At 39.9% G+C, this 18930-nt stretch overlaps 1 protein-coding gene across 1 annotated transcript in view; it reads left to right on the plus strand.

Annotated features, from left to right (window-relative positions):
• Nucleotides 1-15204, plus strand: part of ric1 (RIC1 homolog, RAB6A GEF complex partner 1) — a 34887-nt gene extending 19683 nt beyond the window's left edge. Inside the window, exons 5-27 of the mRNA XM_079256771.1 lie at nt 1741-1886; nt 1977-2113; nt 3312-3403; nt 3814-3902; nt 4737-4881; nt 5057-5105; nt 5199-5369; nt 5464-5676; nt 6759-6797; nt 7495-7605; nt 7844-7933; nt 8044-8204; nt 8969-9107; nt 9192-9308; nt 9388-9795; nt 9948-10259; nt 10361-10519; nt 10834-10970; nt 11075-11355; nt 11825-12037; nt 12119-12296; nt 12394-12582; nt 12672-15204. Coding sequence (XP_079112897.1) covers nt 1741-1886; nt 1977-2113; nt 3312-3403; nt 3814-3902; nt 4737-4881; nt 5057-5105; nt 5199-5369; nt 5464-5676; nt 6759-6797; nt 7495-7605; nt 7844-7933; nt 8044-8204; nt 8969-9107; nt 9192-9308; nt 9388-9795; nt 9948-10259; nt 10361-10519; nt 10834-10970; nt 11075-11355; nt 11825-12037; nt 12119-12296; nt 12394-12582; nt 12672-12987 — 3892 coding nt within the window. The 3' untranslated portion in view covers nt 12988-15204. The remainder of the gene's footprint in view (nt 1-1740; nt 1887-1976; nt 2114-3311; nt 3404-3813; nt 3903-4736; nt 4882-5056; nt 5106-5198; nt 5370-5463; nt 5677-6758; nt 6798-7494; nt 7606-7843; nt 7934-8043; nt 8205-8968; nt 9108-9191; nt 9309-9387; nt 9796-9947; nt 10260-10360; nt 10520-10833; nt 10971-11074; nt 11356-11824; nt 12038-12118; nt 12297-12393; nt 12583-12671) is intronic.
• The last annotated feature ends 3726 nt before the right edge of the window (nt 15205-18930 follow it).

The raw sequence follows: 18930 nt of genomic DNA on the forward strand, positions 1-18930 counted from the left end.
TCTAAATTAAACACGGATGGGATGCCTCTCTTTCAAGACTCATGAAATAACACTCTCCAAACAAAATCAGTATTACTCCGGTTTGTTTTTGCTTGATTTTCACTATCCAAAGACACATGTTTATACATATTGAAATTCATTCACATTGTTTTGGCTCAACCAGTTTCCCCAGTGGATATTTACATTCCAAAGAAAGACTGTTTTTGTGTATGTACAAGACTTTTGGCTCGATATAATGGCTGAAATAGTCTCTTCTTCCTCTAACGGAAAGTCAGTTTTGGCAGTGAAAGAAGGCTGACATGCAGTGAGGAGTTCAACCCTTCCACTGGTATTTATAAAGATGGAGGGCTGCAGACAAACACATGAATGGGCAGACATTGCAGGGTACTTGAAGAGGAAGGTGATGATAGATGAAAGGAGATGAGTAGAAGTGATGAGTGAGCCCCATTATAATAATCAAGTTCTGAGGATCCAAATTTCTTGACTAAATTTACTTATTGAGTGTATAAACTTAATGTTCCCTTACGAATATTTTCATCACACGCTTGCTGAGATGGGAATGTTTATTGTACCCATTTTCTACTTGAAGGTTAACTATGTTATTAAAATTATTTATTTCAACAGGTGGTACGAGCTAATCTCTATTATTAGTTATGTGTTGCTTATATAAACATCAATCCATTAGCAGTCGTTTGCCTCCTGTCTTTCATTGCTCTTCACACCTCCCTTTGATTTAAAAAGTAATATGAACATGAAACATGTGGTCTTTGTTGTAGCTTAAACAAAAATCTCAATATGTTACACAAGAATGTTGTAAATGAACCATTTTGGTGGCTTTATTTCCTTTCTGAGATCCTATAAATTTAATAAATAAGATCATTGTTTAATGATATTGAAAATAATGTTTTTCTGTTTGCAAAAACATTACATGTCAACCTCAGAAAAGTATTAGATTTCCTGGTCAATATATATACAACATCAGTGTCACCATGGTTAAATTTACTTATTTTTATTGAACCAATGCAAACAACTTATCTCATCAAAAGGGCTTTTTTTTTTTATTGTAATCCTATGTCAATTATAGTTTGTTTTTTGTTTATTTTTACTGTTTAGTTTCCTCCCTGTGCAATCTTGTCTTTTTCTTGTGACAACTTTTTTGTCCAGCAGCTTTGTTTTTGTCTGCCTTTTTGTATTGTCTACATTTTCCATGTCCCGGCACTCTCCTGCCAATTCTTCTCCACTTGACAGAAATTATAGGTTAGTCATCTGAATGAGAGCACTCTATTGGCATTTCACAAGCACAGCTTGATTGTACAGGAGATGAGTGGGTGTCTCCTGCTGTGAAGCTGCAGTAAAAGACTTGTGCCTCCTCCACAGTCAGTCCACCTCGCTTACACTCTTTCCTCCTCATCATTTCCCCGACGTCTCTGTCCTCTTTCAGTCGGGCTTGTGTTAAATCTCTCACACATTTTCAAATACAATAAAGTCCTTTGCACACAAAAACACAGGCTTGTTTGTTCCCTTTGGTGTAAGAAGACAGTGGGACAAAGCACTGGCAGCTACATCACAACTGGTCAGTAAAACTGCCAGGGCACAGCTGGATGATGAATAGTGCTCTGTTTGCTGTCTTACTTTAACTACCACCCCTGTTTTACTTGTTTTGGACTCCTCCAGTATCTCTTTATATGTATTTTATCTTAACAAAATGCTCATTTCTATGTATTTTTTTCTCCTCTCCAGTCTGCAGACCCTCCAGGAGGACTTACTGGTTTGTACAGCAGACGGCTACCTTCATGTACTGCACTGGGATGGGCTAGGCAGCAATGGTCGCAAGGCAATCTGCCTTACTACAATCCCCTTTTCGCTAGACCTGCAGTCTGCTCGAGGTTTGAGAACACCCATGAACACTTTAGAAAATTTACAAACACATTTCAATGTTAAATTCTCTCAAAATCGCACACCTGTGAAATGTGTAGGTGGGCCCTCTCTGGACCTGGAGGGAGTTTATATCCACTGTATGGAATATTGTGTAACTCTGGATGGCTTCGCTGTGGTTCTAAGTGATGGACGCTTGGGCTTTATCACACCACTGAGCAACACCATCACCGCAGATGTAAGATTTCCACAAACACAAGCTGTTTTTACAGAAGTTACTCAAGGAAGTCATGCAGAAGATTAATGTCCATATGTTCGCAGAATTGTGCTGTACAAACCCTACCCTACTTATAGATTTGGTCCCCACTGCTCCCAGTTTAACTGGAGCAAACTAAAAGATCCATCCATGAACAATCTGTGTGAAAAATGCTGTATGAACGGAACTGGAATGGTAACATTCGGTGTCCATATGATAATGTTTACTCACCATAGCTTGTAGTTATAAATCAAGCTTGATCTTTATTGTCCTATTAAACAAGTCTGCTTTGGAAATTTTGAGTGTGTGCACGTGCAAACACTAGAATTCATCAAAAATATTAAGGAAAAAGTGAGTGAGCCCATCGGACTATAGACAGCTGATGTAAAACAAAGGTTAAAATTGGTTTTAAGGCTATAAAAATTCCACTGATCATGCCACTGACCAGCTGATTTATCCCCATAAAGCCCCAGACAGCCTGGCTCCTTGAAGGGAACAAACACAAACCCATTTCAAGTCAGAAACTGCCCAATTCATCTGTCAAATGATTTCTCAGTTTGCTAATAATAAACATGCTTTGTGTGATTATTTCCTTCTCAGCTAGTGACACAATGAAAACATAAAGATACTCTATATTTTCATTTAAAGGGGATTAAACAGTTTAGGGTATTGTTTGATGTAAATTGAATCTGACTGGGTGGTCTCAGAAATGTTTCACTTGATGGCATGAGCAGCAATGACCTTTATTTCCCAAAGAGATAAAACTTTCAGAAAACAGATATCCAAACCAATTATGCAACATGTTCATGTGAACAGAGTCCATTGTGTTTTAAACTGGGCATCGTGAGTTTTAAATGATTAGATATCATGTTAATACTCCTCAGTAACTTTGCTTGCAGCTATTACTGTTCTTGGCAGGATGTTAGCAGCTATGATTGCATCCCTGAGATATATTTATTCAACTCCAAGCTTACCATTAGCATTTTGGCTGGAAATGATGTTCCTAAAACTGGACAGTGGGTGTTGAGGTTGCCATGACGATGTAAATATGCAGCCAGATATAAATGTCAAATCAAAATTATGACCGAGCAGTCTCTGGAATATGTTAAACGCTGACCTGGGAACGGGCATCTTTTGCTAACTGTTAATTATAAACCATCGTGCATGTGTGTGTCTCCAGCAGCTACAGGGAGTCTGGGCCGCAGACGTGAATGATGGCACCTGCGTGGCTGTCAACAACAAGTACAGACTGATGGCTTTTGGCTGCGCCAGGTCTGTAAAGCTGTCTCTCCCTCTGTCTATATATTTACAATTCAGTGTTGGGTGTGTTTGCTTGCATGTGTGTGTTATAGCAAGGTTGTTGTCCATGTGGTGTGTGTGCACTGTGAGAATCTGTCAGTTAGTGTTTGCAGAGGCAACCTAGTGTGTGCTTGTCAGGATCTCTTCATGTATTATGCAATCTGCCAGGTTGGCATGTATTTCCTTACAGAGTGATGCCTCATGTTGTTCTCCATGTTTTCGATATTTTTTTCTTTTTTGTCTTTGTAATTTTTTTTAAGTATCAAACACCCAAGAAGTGTTTTAGTTGTTTGTGTCATTAGAACAAAGATGCTTCTAGTGTAGTTCAGCATATAATGATCATTAAAGAGCAGGTACTGATTCTTTTTCCTATTTCATTACAGCGGCTCAGTGCTGGTCTACATGATAGACACCACAACAGGATCCATGCAGCTTTCCCACAAACTGGAGCTCACACCAAAACACTATCCAGGTTTCATTTGAGCACTTTAAATGCATTTCTTCACCTCAGTCTGCCGTCTGGTCTTCGTCTTCCTCGTTCCCATATCACTTTATCTTAGTTCTACTTAAATCTCTCTCCAAGTTTACTTCTTAACTCTCAGTTTTTTGGGTTGCACAGTTTTGTGCTTCTTAGTTTACATCTGTTTCTTTCATTGTGCAATATGATGTAATGTTGTAGCCCCCTCTAGTGGGTAAACTGCCATTTTGGCTAATCTGTCACCATGTCAACAATAACATTGACTGATGTGTTTTCACTTTTTTTTTTTTAGTTGTTGTTTTTAATCTCAGCATGAAGCTTGTGTTACCTTTATGCTCTCTGAGGTGTGACGCAAAAGTAATCGCTCGGCACATGTAGATGGAGTTTCTTTTTGCATTTCACACACTTTGTTGTTCACAAAGAGTTTATTTTTCTCATCTTGATTGGTGTCATTTAGACATTTATTTATTCACAGTTTTCAATATTGCAAACACAAGTAGATTAACTGACTGTCAAGTTACAAAGAAAATCTACTGACAATGTGTATAAGACAAAAGGTTTGTTTTAAAGCTTTCTCTAGTATTCCTCTTATTATTTAGCTTCTTAATGAAGCAATGATTCATTTTTGGTACCACTTAGTCCAATTCAGGCTTGCAGGGAAGCTGGAGCCTTTCCCAGCAATTCTGATGTAATGATATTAAAAAAAACAGAATGAAATGCTGAATTTTTTTTCTCAGTTTGCCATTAAGACTGGAATTCATTTCAGATTTAGCTAAAGTATCACACTGAAATGCATTCTTATTTATTACTTGCCTGTTGCCTTTTTAGACATCTATAACAAGACTGGCCCTGTCAAGCTCATCTGCTGGTCACCTGACTACAGCGTTGCCATGGTTACATGGGAGTGTGGTGGCTTGTCACTTTGGAGTGTCTTTGGAGCTCAGCTCATCTGCACTTTGGGAGAGGATTTTGCGTAAGTGGACAAACACACATACACAGCTCTGAACACCTCAGGTATAATTTATTACAGCCCAAACACACAGCCCTGGTCAGGAGACTTTAGTGAAATCATATTCCTAACTGTAGATTTCTGTTTTAATAAAGTTTTCACGTTGGTTGTTTTAAAATGTGTGTATTTTTCTCCTCAGGTATCGTTCTGATGGTACTAAGAAGGATCCCCTTAAAATCAGCTCTATGGTACAAGGATTTGTTAGGTGTTGCTCTTTGGTATGATTTTGATGTTTTTGTTGCCCTTGTGTGTACCGACACATGCTCTTTGCCCCTCTCCAGAGCTGGGGAGCAGAGGGTTACCACCTGTGGGTGCTCCCTACCAAACAGGACAAGAGGAAACAGGAGGAGCAACAGGATGTGGACATGGATTTAACTCCTCACCCTTCCCTGCAAGCCGGCATACTGCAGTTCCACTTCATTAAGAGTGCCCTCACAGTCAACCCCTGCACGGTGAGAACTACAATGGAGACTCATCACCGTCCACACACGCAAACAAACAATAGCATTTTAAATATTCATGCTGTGTTCTCTCTCGTGTGCACAGAGCAACCAGGAGCAGGTGTTACTCCACGGTGAAGACCGCCTCTACCTGACCTGTGGTGACCCTACACAGATCCACAGCCCCTCTGACGCACACCAACACACACACCTACATCCATGCGATGGCAGCCCGTTGCACCAACCCCCCAACCACAAATCCTCTCTCTCTCAGGGACTCAGCACTTTACTGGGACACAAGCATTGGCATGTGGTCCAGGTGAGGGTGTGCACACATCACACCTAGTAGAGACATCAGTTTGTGAATAAAAGTGCATTGCAACCTCGTGTCATCTTTAGCGGAGAATTTGAATTAATTTAATACATAAAGTAATTGAGAAATGTTACATTACTTAACGTCAGATTATGATCCTGTAAACTGCCTGCTTACCTGCACGTTTCCATTATCTATTGGTAATGGAGATTTGCATTTACGGCAGGGGGTTCCAGCTCCGGTCCTCAAGGGCTACAATCCTGCAGGTTTTCCATGCATCCCTGTTCCAAAACACCTGATTTAAATGAATCAGTCTTTGTGCAGAATTTCATAGGCTGCGTGGTAGGGGTGGGAAAATCTAATCGACAAATTGAAAATCGGGATTTTTTGTTTCACAATTTTAAAATCGATAAATTGTTAAAAAATAGATTTTTTTCATTCACTTACATAAAATTAATCCACATTAATAGTTGTGTCATTTTTTATTGGTTTTATTGATATTTTTACTTGTCTTCTTGGGTATTATAGCTGCAGAATGATGATCTGGCTACTGTGTTGTTTTTTCTAACTGAAATCAAGAAAAATTAGTAGCAAAAAAAAAGTTTTATCTTTTTTTTTTGTTTGTTTTTAATCCACAAAAATCAGCAAAATCGAAGAATTTTGAGAATTGCTCTTTAAATCGAATTGGCACCCAAAAAATCGGAATCGAATCGAATCGAGACAAAAGCATATCGTCACAGCCCGACTGCATGGTCATTCAGTGTATGTATTGGAACAGAGATGTATGGAAAACCTGCAGGACAGCGGCCTTCAAGGACAAACTTTGGACACCTCGGATTTACTGCAATGCTTAAAGCACAAAGAACAACTATCTGAGCCTACAATTATTTTCTGGGTTATTAAAGACAAATGAAAACGAGCAATAAATGCTGTAATAGCTCAATTGAAATATAGCTGAAACCACAAATCGGCTTTTAACTTTAAAACTGATATAGCCTATTTTTTTATTTATTGATTAGGATGAATTTGAGCTTCACTGTGTATATATGAGGTTTTAGTCACAACTTGGTTTCTTTTGTGTTCTTTAGATTCACAGCACATACCTAGAGAGCAACTGGCCTATACGGGTAAGTGCAATAATGTGTGTGTATTCTATGTCTTTCTGGTCTATCTGCTGAAATGATCAGGAAATTGATACCAACAGAAGTATTTAGAATAGTCATTGAGAGTTTTTACATCATTGTTAACCCTCATTATCATTATGATGTTTTCCATTAATATCAAAACTTTCAAAACAATTTGTGATCAATTCTGTCCTTATTTTTAATAGACTGGGTCCATATTTCCAATTTTAGTCAGCACCAATGTTTTTTTCTTTTGAAAAGGCTTGGTCTAACACACTTTTATCATTATAACCAATGCGGAATATTATTGTCAGATGTGATGAGCAACCAGTGATCCTTACAAAATTGTTGCTGTTTGAAAGTCACCAGACTGTTTAGACTCGAAAATATGTTTTCAAATTTATGATGGGCACAGAAAAAGTTTATTGTGCTTTTAAAACAAATATGTGTCCGCATATGAAAATTAAATTATTCTGTGTGTTGTAAATGTTTTCCTTTGTCTTGGGCTGGCTGTCATTGTGGAACTACAAAGCCCATTTTGTTAATTTATTACTGTAAAAGCAAAGCTGAAGATGTGATAGCCCCCCATTTATGCAGCTATCAACCACGTGTTTAGTTTTATGTGTTATCCTGTGTTTTGTGTTAACACTTCAAACTGTTATATTGTTTCCTCTTTGTGTGTGCACGCGCGTGTCCACAGTTTGCAGCCATTGACACAGCAGGCCAGTGCATGGCTGTTGCAGGGAGGCGGGGCTTTGCACACTACTCCTTATTCACAAGGAAATGGAAGCTTTTTGGGAACATCACTCAGGTATATTTGTAGAATTTAAGAATATGAATATGTCAGTGATTGGATTAAGCACAGTTATCATTAAATGACTGGAAAAGTTGGTATTATCTCCATTTAAACTTTGATCATTTAAAAAAAAAAAAAAAAAAAAAAGCTTGAAGCTGTATTTCATGTATTCCACACAGCTATTTTCATATAAAATAGTTCACAATCCAACATTTGTTAGCTTCAAGTATTTGTGTTGGCTTGTCTGTTGCAGGAGCAGAACATGACCGTGACAGGAGGTCTGGCATGGTGGAAGGACTTTGTGGTGGTGGCATGCTACAATTTTACCGACCAGCAAGAGCAGGTGAGAATGATGCATTTCCAATGTATGATATTTCTGATTAACCCTATTTTTTCCCCAAATATTTTGTCTCACTAAGGTGTCTCTCCCTTTTGACTCTGTTTTAACACTAGTTGAGGCTTTATCAGCGCTCATCCAACCTGGACAACGCCTTCGCCTCAGTCACTAAGCTGCACTCAGACACATTGCTACTCAATGTCTTCAGAGACATGGTCATCCTGTTCAGAGCTGACTGCTCCATCTGCCTCTATAGTATAGAAAAGAGGACCGACAGGTTTGGATCTTGTTTTAAAAAGTCTTAATTTCACAACTTCTTTTCCCAAAGATGGTCAAATCTGTTTTGTTTTTGTTTTTTTTAATCAGTTTCAAACCCAAAAGGTTTTTGTCTCTACTGCTATAGCTAAGTCAGTACATGTAAAGATATTTTCAGAGTGTTTATGATTTATGCTTAAAGCCACATCAGAAGTGCTTAGTTTCTTTTTAAATGGAGTCATTTATCCAAAGATTGAGGTTTTATTTTGAATTTGAGCATCAGAAAATCTCTTTGGATGCTCTGTAGGTTTCTGTTTTGTAGATTTGCCAAATGAAATCCTCATGACTCAACCAGATGCACCTGGACATGCTGCAGTAGCAGCTTTAAACTTTGAAGATCTTTTTCTGAAAAAAGATGCTGAAACAGCAGAAAAAAACATGTTTTGCACTGAATTGTACTGAAACAGGATTGAAGTTTTCATGACAGAGAAGTTCATCTACCGAACCACACATTGTTTTACTGCCACACTGATCCTTTTTATGGGAACACCAGCTTGTTGCAGTGTGATGAAAAATTATTTGTCAAAGTTTTGGAAATACATTGAGAGTAAAAGAAAAAAAGTTTTAAGATGCAATAAGATTCTATTTTACCCAACTTATTAAAACAGTCTGGGGGGGGGGGGAGGCTGAAAGGAGGAATAGTCCAGACTTGCCTCCTGTTGTCAGTTTTGTTGTTTAAGTGGTGCTTCTTTTTAGTTACCCGCAATTTTGCACTTGTGATTGCAGTCCAAACCCATCAGTCTATGTGGAGTTGCTGCAAGAGGTGTCAATGTCTCGCTACATCCCTCATCCAGCTATTGTTGTTTCTGTCACGCTCACATCGGTGCGCACAGAGACTGGCATAACATTGAAAGCCCCGCAGCAGGTAACTCAGAAGCCGTGTTTAGCATGTCATCAATAAACTGTAACCAGAAGGATGTTAATATCTGTGTGTGCCTGTCTGTGTCAGGCCTGCATGGCAGAGAGCATCATGTTAAATCTGGCTGGCCAGTTGATCATGCTGCAGAGGGACCGGTCAGGACCGCAGGTGCGAGAGAAAGACACACCAGCGGTCAACAAGAAGTTGGTGAGTTCAGATTCCTCTCATTAGTGTTTTAAATCTCTAACTTGATATATTCCTCTAACTTCTTTCTTTCCTTCCCTAGCTACCATTCTGTCCTCCTATTGTGCTGGCGCAGTGTGTGGAGAATGTGTGGACAACCTGTCGCTCCAACAAGAAAAAGCGCCATTTGCTGGAGGCTCTGTGGTTGTCCTGCGGAGAAGCAGGAATGAAAGTGTGGCTACCACTGTTTCCAAGGGACCATCGTAAGCCACACTCGTTCCTGTCCAGACGCATAATGCTGCCCTTCCACATCAACATCTATCCCTTGGCGGTGCTGTTTGAGGATGCCCTGGTGCTGGGGGCGACCAATGAGACTGTGCTCTACGACGGGATGCAGGGGTCTTCAGAGCCACTGGAGGCGCTGTTTCCCTACTGTACTGTAGAGAGGACGTCCCAGATCTACCTCCATCACATCCTGAGGCAGCTGCTTGTTCGCAATCTGGGTGAACAAGTATGTGGAGCATTTTTATAGAAAAGGAGCAATGTGTTTATGTGTGTTTTTTTTTTTCTTTGTTTTTTTTGTGTGTGTGTATGTGTGCAAATCTATATGTCATTCAACTGGCAATAAATACAACTAAAAATACTTCATGTTTCCTCTTGCAGGCATTGATGTTGGCTCAGTCATGTGCCTCGCTCCCCTACTTCCCCCATGTCATGGAGCTGATGGTCCATGTGGTACTGGAAGAAGAGGCAACCTCACGGGAGCCCATACCTGACCCTCTGCTGCCCACCGTGGCTAAGTTCATCACTGAGTTCCCTCTGTTCCTCCAGACCATCGTCCACTGTGCCAGAAAGACAGAGTATGCTCTGTGGAACTACTTGTTTGCAGCTGTGGGAAACCCTAAAGATTTGTTTGAGGAGTGTCTCATGGCTCAAGATCTAGACACAGCAGCCTCCTACCTGATCATACTTCAGGTAGTACCTGGGATTGAAAAGAAAAATAAAACACTTCTAGTCTTCTTTCACTGTAACTAAATGATATCAATCCTTCTATTCTGGTGTTATTTTCCTGTAAGAACATGGAGGTTCCAGCGGTGAGCAGACAGCACGCCACTCTTCTTTTCAACACTGCACTCGAACAAGGCAAGTGGGACCTCTGCAGGCACATGATCCGATTCCTCAAAGCCATTGGCTCAGGGGAGATGGATACTCCACCCCCAACACCCTCTACTCAGGTGAGGAACTCCAGTTCACATCAGTTCAGCCTTTTGTCTCCTTGACTTCCTCCTTTCTCCACCACCTCAGCCAGACAAAGAAGTGCAGGACATGTTAGAAGAAGCAGAACTTGATTTTTAACAGTCTGACTGGAGTTGTTAGTGTTGTTTTTTTCTCCCTGCAAGCACTTGTGGTGGAGTCTGATAAACACGTCTTTCATTTTGGTGTCATTCCTATGAATATGTTTGATCAGAACTCCACTGCTGTGTAACTGTGTCATGTGCGTTGGGTAATAAATGTTTAAATAAGCATGGACGTGTGAATATTTCCTCAGGAACCCAGCTCAACGGGAGGTTTTGAGTTCTTTAGAAACCGCAGCATCAGTTTGTCTCAGTCAGCAGACTCCATCTCTACAGGAAAGTTCAACCTGCAGAAAACCTTCAGTATGCCCACTGGAGCTTCTAGTAAAGGGTACGGACACACCGTTGGCCAGCATAGACTGTGAATACTAGAACTGTATTTATCCTTAACATTAACATCCAAACTTCTTTTTCTGTGCCGTTTCCGCCTGCCAGTCGGGATGTGGAGTGTGCAGAGAACATGTACATTGATATGATGCTGTGGCGTCATGCCCGTCACCTCCTGGAGCAGGTTCGCCTCCGTGACTTGGGATGCTTTTCTGCACAACTGGGCTTTGAGCTCATCGGCTGGTTGTGTCGTGAGCGAAACCGTGTGGCCCGAGTCGAGGATTTTGTTTCAGCTTTGAAGAGGCTCCACAAGGATTTCCTCTGGCCATTTCCTGTTATTCCTGTGGGAAGCCTGAGCTCACCCCTGAAGAACGGACGCTGTCGCACAGGTGGGTCGGCAATAGGAGTAGAGGCTGATGCAGATAGCTTTAAAGGTGGAGTATGTAAGATTTTCAATATTTTCAAAATAAATTAACAAAAAAAAATAACTGCAATCATAATTAGTAGGTTCCAGTCTGTTCATATTTGATGTGTTATTAAATACAAGCTTAATTAATGATAAAGACCCTTCTTAAATGTTTGCCTACCAGTAAAAAAAAAAAAAAAAAAAAAAAAAAAAAGTGCTTTTTGTCATTTGTCATTAATTAAACTTGTAATTTAATAACGCATCAAATATGGACAGACTGGAACCTACATGTTCAAAAAACTATCTAATTATGATTGTAGTCATTTTATTAGTTAATTTATTTTGAAAATATTGAAAATCTTACATACTCAACCTTTAATAGCTTAATATGTACCTTTAACTTCAATTGAAATGTAGTTCTTCACCCAACCAAATGGTTTTTTGTTCCTCAGTGTTGAGTACGCAGCTGTTGAAATCCCAATCTGCAGACAGTCTGCTGAACAGTGACATGGACACAGCACCACCTCCAACTGCTCCCACCAACCACACCTGGATGGATGGGCTCAGTCAGAGGGCCAAAGACATGGACACAGCTTCATCTGGTCATTCCAACCAACACTCACCACAAACGCACAACGCCTTCCTGTCACTCCTCACCAATAAAGGTAAGAAGGCATCTAACATCCACTGAAATACAGGAAAGGACTCGGTGTGTTGAGCAGATTTTTCACGCATCATCTCTGCAGTGGAGGAGTACAGCATCGGCTCGGCCACAGACCTGACAGAGACCAGCTCAGTGGTGGACGGGGACTGGACAATGGTCGATGAGAACTCCTCCACGTTAAGTCTGAGCCAGGCTGAGCTGGAGCACATCTCCATGGAGCTGGCCAACAAAGGCCCACACAAGTCTCAGGTGCAGCTCAGGTGAGATAGTCTGGTTTGATTATTTTGTTTTTCTGTAACATGAAGGCAAAGAAGAACTTTATTTATCTTTTTTTACACACGTCTGTGTGTCCCTCAGGTACCTTCTCCACGTTTTCATGGAAGCAGGCTGTCTGGAGTGGTGTGTTGTGATCGGTTTGATCCTGCGGGATGCAAACGCCATCAAGCAGATGATCAGCTTCTTGGACAGCCCCGAGGTTCCTCCAGAAACTGTGCAAAGCATTCGAAATGGCTTACTGGCGGTGGATACATGGGCTTCCACTGACTGGTATGTGTACAGCGCTCTACAAACGATGCAGCATTCCCAGTTTGGTCTTGCTAATGCTTAATTCTGCACCTTTTCTTATCTCTCTCCAGCTTGGGATACAAACCGTTTCTCAGCCTGATCCAGCCACAGCTGCAGCAGCTGATGGAGTCGACATCGGAGCAAGTGCAGCCCGAAGCTTTCCAACCCACCAACCAGAGTTCCAAACTCGGTGGCTCTGAAGGGCTGGGAGGAGCCGCAGTACCTCGAACCGAAGACAGTAGGGGAGCAACGGCTCCTCTGGGCTTGACCTTACCGTCCCTCGAACCCACAGGGGTTTTTTCCCGCCCCCCTTCTGAGGACTGTCCCCCTGAACAGACAGAGGAGCAAGCAGAGGAGGAGGGAGCCTATGACTGCACCTTGTCCTGAACCCTAGGGCTTCTCCAGGACTCCCAACACATGAACTTTAGACCGAGTGAAAGAGATGAGGACCCAACAGCGGATGACTGGAAATAGACTATTTTTGTGGATGTGTGAGTGCTTATGCGCGTGTGTGTGTGTGTGTGTGCACAGAAAGTACCTCTTTTTTGCAGGTTCTTACTTCAGTCAGTATTATCCAAGCTTAAGGATTGCCCTTTGTTTCAAGTATAGCCTCGATGGATACCGACCACCCGGCGGCTGAGGTAGCTGCCAGGGTTCAGTTCCAACATTTCACCAAACGGGTTGTTAAAGAACAAGAAAAAAGGTCACCTGTGTCAGGTCTTACTTCTACTTTGAGGTGTTTGGAAACTCATTGTTTCACTACTTTAGGACTATCCAGACAGACAGCTGCTGTGTGTTGTTGGGTAAATCCAAAGAGAGAGAATCAGTTCAGTGTAGTTAATCATCATGCTGCATTGCTAAGCATATTGTAGAACAAAGTTTCATTCATGAACCATTTACAAGATGCACTAAGCCTCCAGAAAGTGCACGAGAGATGTTTCATATTTTCATACCTCATTGTTTTCTAAATATTTTGATACCTTTTTCAATAATGTTATGGAAGAGGACAAATTAGACTATTTTTCTACCAGAGACAATTGGTAGAAAGAGAGAAAAATGATATGAGATTATCTCTGATTATGATTATGATTATGAGAGGAATCCACTGTTGTGACTGCAGACTAGTTTCTTACCACTGATCAGTACTCTTCTTCTTTTCATGCATTGACTTTCCTGAAATCCAAGGCCAGGAGTGTTTGAGCCAGAATCCTTCCCGTTCTCCCATGTGTGGCACAAGTATTCAGACAACAAGCAAAGCAGATCAGTGTTGATCATTTAAGAAAAAAAAAGGAGAGGAAAGATTTAAGGCAAAAACAAACACGTTCTACACGGTTTTTTTTTTGGTCTTTTAAATATGGCTTCAGTTTCTCTTCACCTGTGAGAGGTTTGAAATGTGTTTGCCATCATAAGTGGAGAATAGGAACGTGTTATTAGAGCCATTTTAATTTGTTTGGACCTATTCCTTGTTTGGTATTTCCTCGTTAGCAGTGTTAAGAGTGAGTCGTGTGTATTTTTAAACTGAGGGAGTCATTTTGTTGCATCCTCTGATAAGGACTTCGGTTTCGTCCAGTTCAATATGCATATCACATCTGATTCTGTGTGCGAATTTCTGAATGCGTCCACCATATTGTATTCATAATGTGTTGACAAGACTTGTGACTTTAATCACTTGGGAATGATTTTATTGCATTAGTCATCATTACTATTATTTATTGGCATTATAGCTGAGTGATCATTGGTGAATTGATTAGAGATTTGTTTTATTGACTGATAACTTCCCACTTTCAGTGATCAGAGTGGTGCATTGGCTGTCGACCACAAGTACTGAAACATTTGTGGGATAAGTCAGTATTACATTGTGCAGTGTATTGAAATGTTACTCAAGCTTTATGTTTTTATGTTCACCACTTCTCTTTTGTTCCTCTGTCATCGTAGACCAAACATATTTTATAGTTTGTTTTTTCTTCTGCTGAGTGTAATCTGTTGAAATTCTGGGCTCTTAAACGGTTTATGTCAGAAAACGGTTTTCCTTGCAGTACACAAAAGGGCAAATTGACAGCACAGCACAACAGTGTTGCTGTTGAAACTCTGTGTAAATGTGTTCTAGTGGACCCCGACTTCGCTCTGAACAAGCTTACATCCACGCTACGCTATTCCCGCTGTAAGCGGTTGACTTGAAAACGGTAATTTGATGAACCAAAGACTTTTAACGTCCCAGAGGCCTTTTGTTAGAACTGGTCACTCAAGTAAATATGCAGAGGAAACAAAAACCTCAAACACACACTCATCCCAACCCCTCACTAGAAACATCACCAACACTGCTCTAATGCTGACGGCATGCATGACAATTTCCTACGGAAATGAATATTGCAGATTTTTTATGGTTTCCTTCTCTGCAGGGGGAGGGGCTATCAGTCAGGTGTGTCTATTTGTGGACAGCTCCCCCTCCCTGCTGTGTACAGTTTAAAAAGTATTGCCCGTTTGCTTGGAGTAAAGTTTCTCTGGGCCGACAGGCATCATAAATGCAGTGTAAAGATACTCTCTTGTACATTTGTCTTTTCTACTCGTGTTTGGTTTTCTACTTCATTTTTTTCCGTGTACATAAAGACCAATAAATTATTTTTAAAATGGTTTCTTTGCCTCAAGCGGTGTTTTACGTTCACACAATAAAACCACTGTACACAAAGGATGATGCAGCCAACAGTATTATAAGAAGCATTTTAATTGCTGTGCAACTGCTAACTTAAATCACGCTTTTTGCATAAAGTTAAACCATCCTGTCCATTTGCAGATGGATACCCTGTTAACCAAAATCAACCCCAATAATTACCATTAACACTAGTGAAAATGATGAGTCTCATTAAAAACATTCAAAAAAAATGTTTGAAATGGACATAAACACCCAAGAAAAAAAAAAAGACATTTTGCAATAAAAAAAAATAAATGACATCCATTAATATTAAGACAATTTTAACAAGTGATCCAAAAAAAAAAAAAAAAAATTCAAAAGATGACTTATGGACAACACAAATGTTTTTCTATTTTCTGATTGAAGAAAAAAAAAAAAAGCTACATTGAAGTGTGAGTTTGCACTTCACATCAAAAACGCTGCAGTGCTCAGTCAGTTACGTTAATACATTGGATCAGGGCTACTTAATTCATTCCTTTCAACACACTCTACTCAAATTAGCGAGTCACTGTGCAGAACTTCATGTGCTGTTGGAGTCAGTTCATTCAAGTCGGGTGTGTTGGAGCAAGGATACATTGAAAACCTGGAGCTCGTAAGACTGAATCGAGTAACCCTGCATTAGATTCTGTCGCAAAGTTAAGCATTCAGATTCACTTTCTCCATGAGTTTCTTTTTATACATTTGTATATTATTTTATGAACTCTCTAGCAGCTTTAGACAAACAGTGAGAGTACATCAGTGTAGGAGGAGTCATTTCACAGCATTTATGTCAAACATCTTTCTATTCTGTCCCACAGGTACAGCAGCTCCTCACTGCCTTAATCATCCCATTTAATACCACAATTATAATGTGAAACTTCTTGCAACAACTTGAAATATTCAAACTGTTTTTTTCAATCATACATGTGATCAAGCTAAACAAAAATCTATGCAATCCATAAAAAAAATATTAACTTAAGAGTGGTTAAAGAAACAAACCTTTTTCTCTATCAGACTACATATGACCCTAAAGAGTTACATATATTGTCTATTTAACAGATTAAATCAATCTTCTATGATTTAAATCAGCCCGCGTCACCACCTAGCTTGACATGTATCTGGGCAATTCCTTGTTAAGACTTGACTCTGCTGTTTAATTTCCAAGTGCTCTTCATTACATGTTAAAAACCAAAAGGACAAAATTAAGGCATCTCGGGAGCCCTGATCACAAAGGAAACTCAGCAGTTCCTGCACCATCAGCCATCCTGGTAAATAATGACGAGTATGCACATCTTAAGATTAGTTGGTGAAAACCTCGGTGATCAGGTGATCCTGCCAACCAGCTGTCTGATCAGCTGCTTCGACGGCTGCTGCTCATGTTGTGACTTCATTACCAACAGCTGTGAAGCAGCACAGAGCTTCTCAGCAGCAGCATCTGCTCTGGAGGGAGGATGATGCTGGATCTGTTCCAAAGTCAGCTATTACTGAATAAGAATGACAGGACCACACCATTTCTGTTCATTTCAATATGATATGCAAAACATTGACACATTAAATGTGCTTTGGTAATCCATTAAAGTGAACAGCATGTGTGCTTTAACTTCCGTCTGACTTTCAGTAGGGGGATGATAAACAGCTGTGAGGAATGGCTACAATGCAAAAACATAACTTTAAATAAAGATAACAGCATCTTACAGTCGAGCTGACAGCAGATGCAGATTTTAAAGTTTGCTTATCAAAGTGAAACTGAGGCTCTGCAGTCAGATGATCAAACAATCTGACTCTTGACCAAAAGAAAAAAACCAAACACATTTTATGACAGCTTTATCATCTTCCTCAGCAGATCCACCGTCTGAGGAAGATCATGAAACTTCAGATCGCTTTTAGGTCCTCTGGTTTTTTTTTTTGGTTTTTTTTTTTTAATTCTGCCCACATGCTGCATGAAAACGGAGTATAGAGGGACAATCTGTTTAAGGCTGTGACAGATATTAACTGTCCTAACCTTGACATACATAAAAAAACAGAGCGACACTTGATAACTTTCAAGACCACTGAGACATTTGTGTCCACATCAGTAAACGTTTTGAGTATCTTTGGAAGCAAAACTTTAAGGCCTCCATTTATGTTGCTTCTTGTTTTGTGTGACTGCGGCTGAACGTTCAACGTGGACCACGGCACCTTGCTGGCAGTAACACAGAGTGACATTATGGTTGGTAGAGCTTTCACGTTTGAACATGAGCCCACCTGAAAAAAGGTGGAGTCAACAAACCATCTCCTCACAACAGAGGTATCCCACAAACAAATAGGTTGATATAGTTCCCATCAAATAATCTCTTGCTTACATTAGTTAGCCTCAATCAGCTAAATATTAAGTCTCAAACATTAAGATTTACAAGCTTTAAGAACTGTTATCTTGGTGTTGGACACTACTATCTAATATTGTGGAGGTAGAGGTGACACCACTGTTAGGTTGTACTGACACAAAACAGATGATGAAGAACTGGATTATGTTGTGAAAGTTGACAAAAAAAATTGCAGATTCACAAGAAATTACAAGAAAAACAAACTAACATACAACACTTCAAAAATGAGAACATGAGAGGCTCCAGGAGCACCAGTGGATTGTTGGACATTCTTATAGATTATTTTGTGACTATTTAATTCAAAGCAAACTGCAGCAAAGTTTCTTTAAAATGAAGGATTTTTGGCCTCATAGTTTTCCTAATTAGTTTTTGTAAATAATGGAATAATTTAAGTCGATAAAGACTTTTTTTTCTTTTTAGTTTTCAGATATCAGCCACAATATTAACTCCACTGTAGGAAACTTGGGTCATGCACTTATGTGGATGTTGCTCTAACATGCCCTGCCTACATAAACATAACTGCAGTTTTAATGCTGTTCTGAAACAATGCTGTAGCAGTAATTCACACATATACTGATTTTGAACTTTATTTAAATTCATTTCAGTTGGCAAAAAGTTAACAATAGGGAAAACTTTCATTTGCTCTCATAGATGAAAAGACGTATACAGTTATGAAAGGGGGAAAAAAAATATGAAAAGGAAAGTGAATTTTCAGCTTTTTTCCTTCTCATTCATAAAGAAAAATGTATTCGCTGGTGCTGCTGCGGGCCCATCATGCTACTGTCACATTTTCAAGAATCATTCATTACAGTAAGAGCAGTTGCAGATAAGCCTACCTTCAGTGCAAAACAACAAAGTGACAAGACACTTGTGCGTTCTGACTACTGAACAGCATCACTCGCTTCCCACCCAGTCCCCATGAATACTTGGAAGAACTTTAAATGATGGGACTTTCCTTGTTTCTTTGTGAATTTCTGGCCTTCTCAAATAAAATAACTGATATGATGTTTTCCTAAAACACAGACACAATTCTTTAAGATGTCAGGGTTTTAGAAGGAAGAGCTGCTTCTTCAGAACAGCCTCAATGTTTTGATTTTAGCCTGCTGTCTTTTTTTTTTTCCCTGAAGCACATTTTTTATGTGTCTGCATGCCTCTGTAGGTTTGAGCAGATGCAGACATTCCTCATGAAACCACATGAATATGATTTACTACAAATCAGCGCTCTTCCTTGGGAATAATTATGAACATTGTCACAGTTACATCATCACTAATGCAGGATCTTTTGCTCCAAATATAACA

The sequence above is a fragment of the Telmatherina bonti genome (assembly GCF_933228915.1).
Source record: "Telmatherina bonti genome assembly, chromosome: 17".
Classification (NCBI taxonomy): domain Eukaryota; kingdom Metazoa; phylum Chordata; class Actinopteri; order Atheriniformes; family Telmatherinidae; genus Telmatherina; species Telmatherina bonti.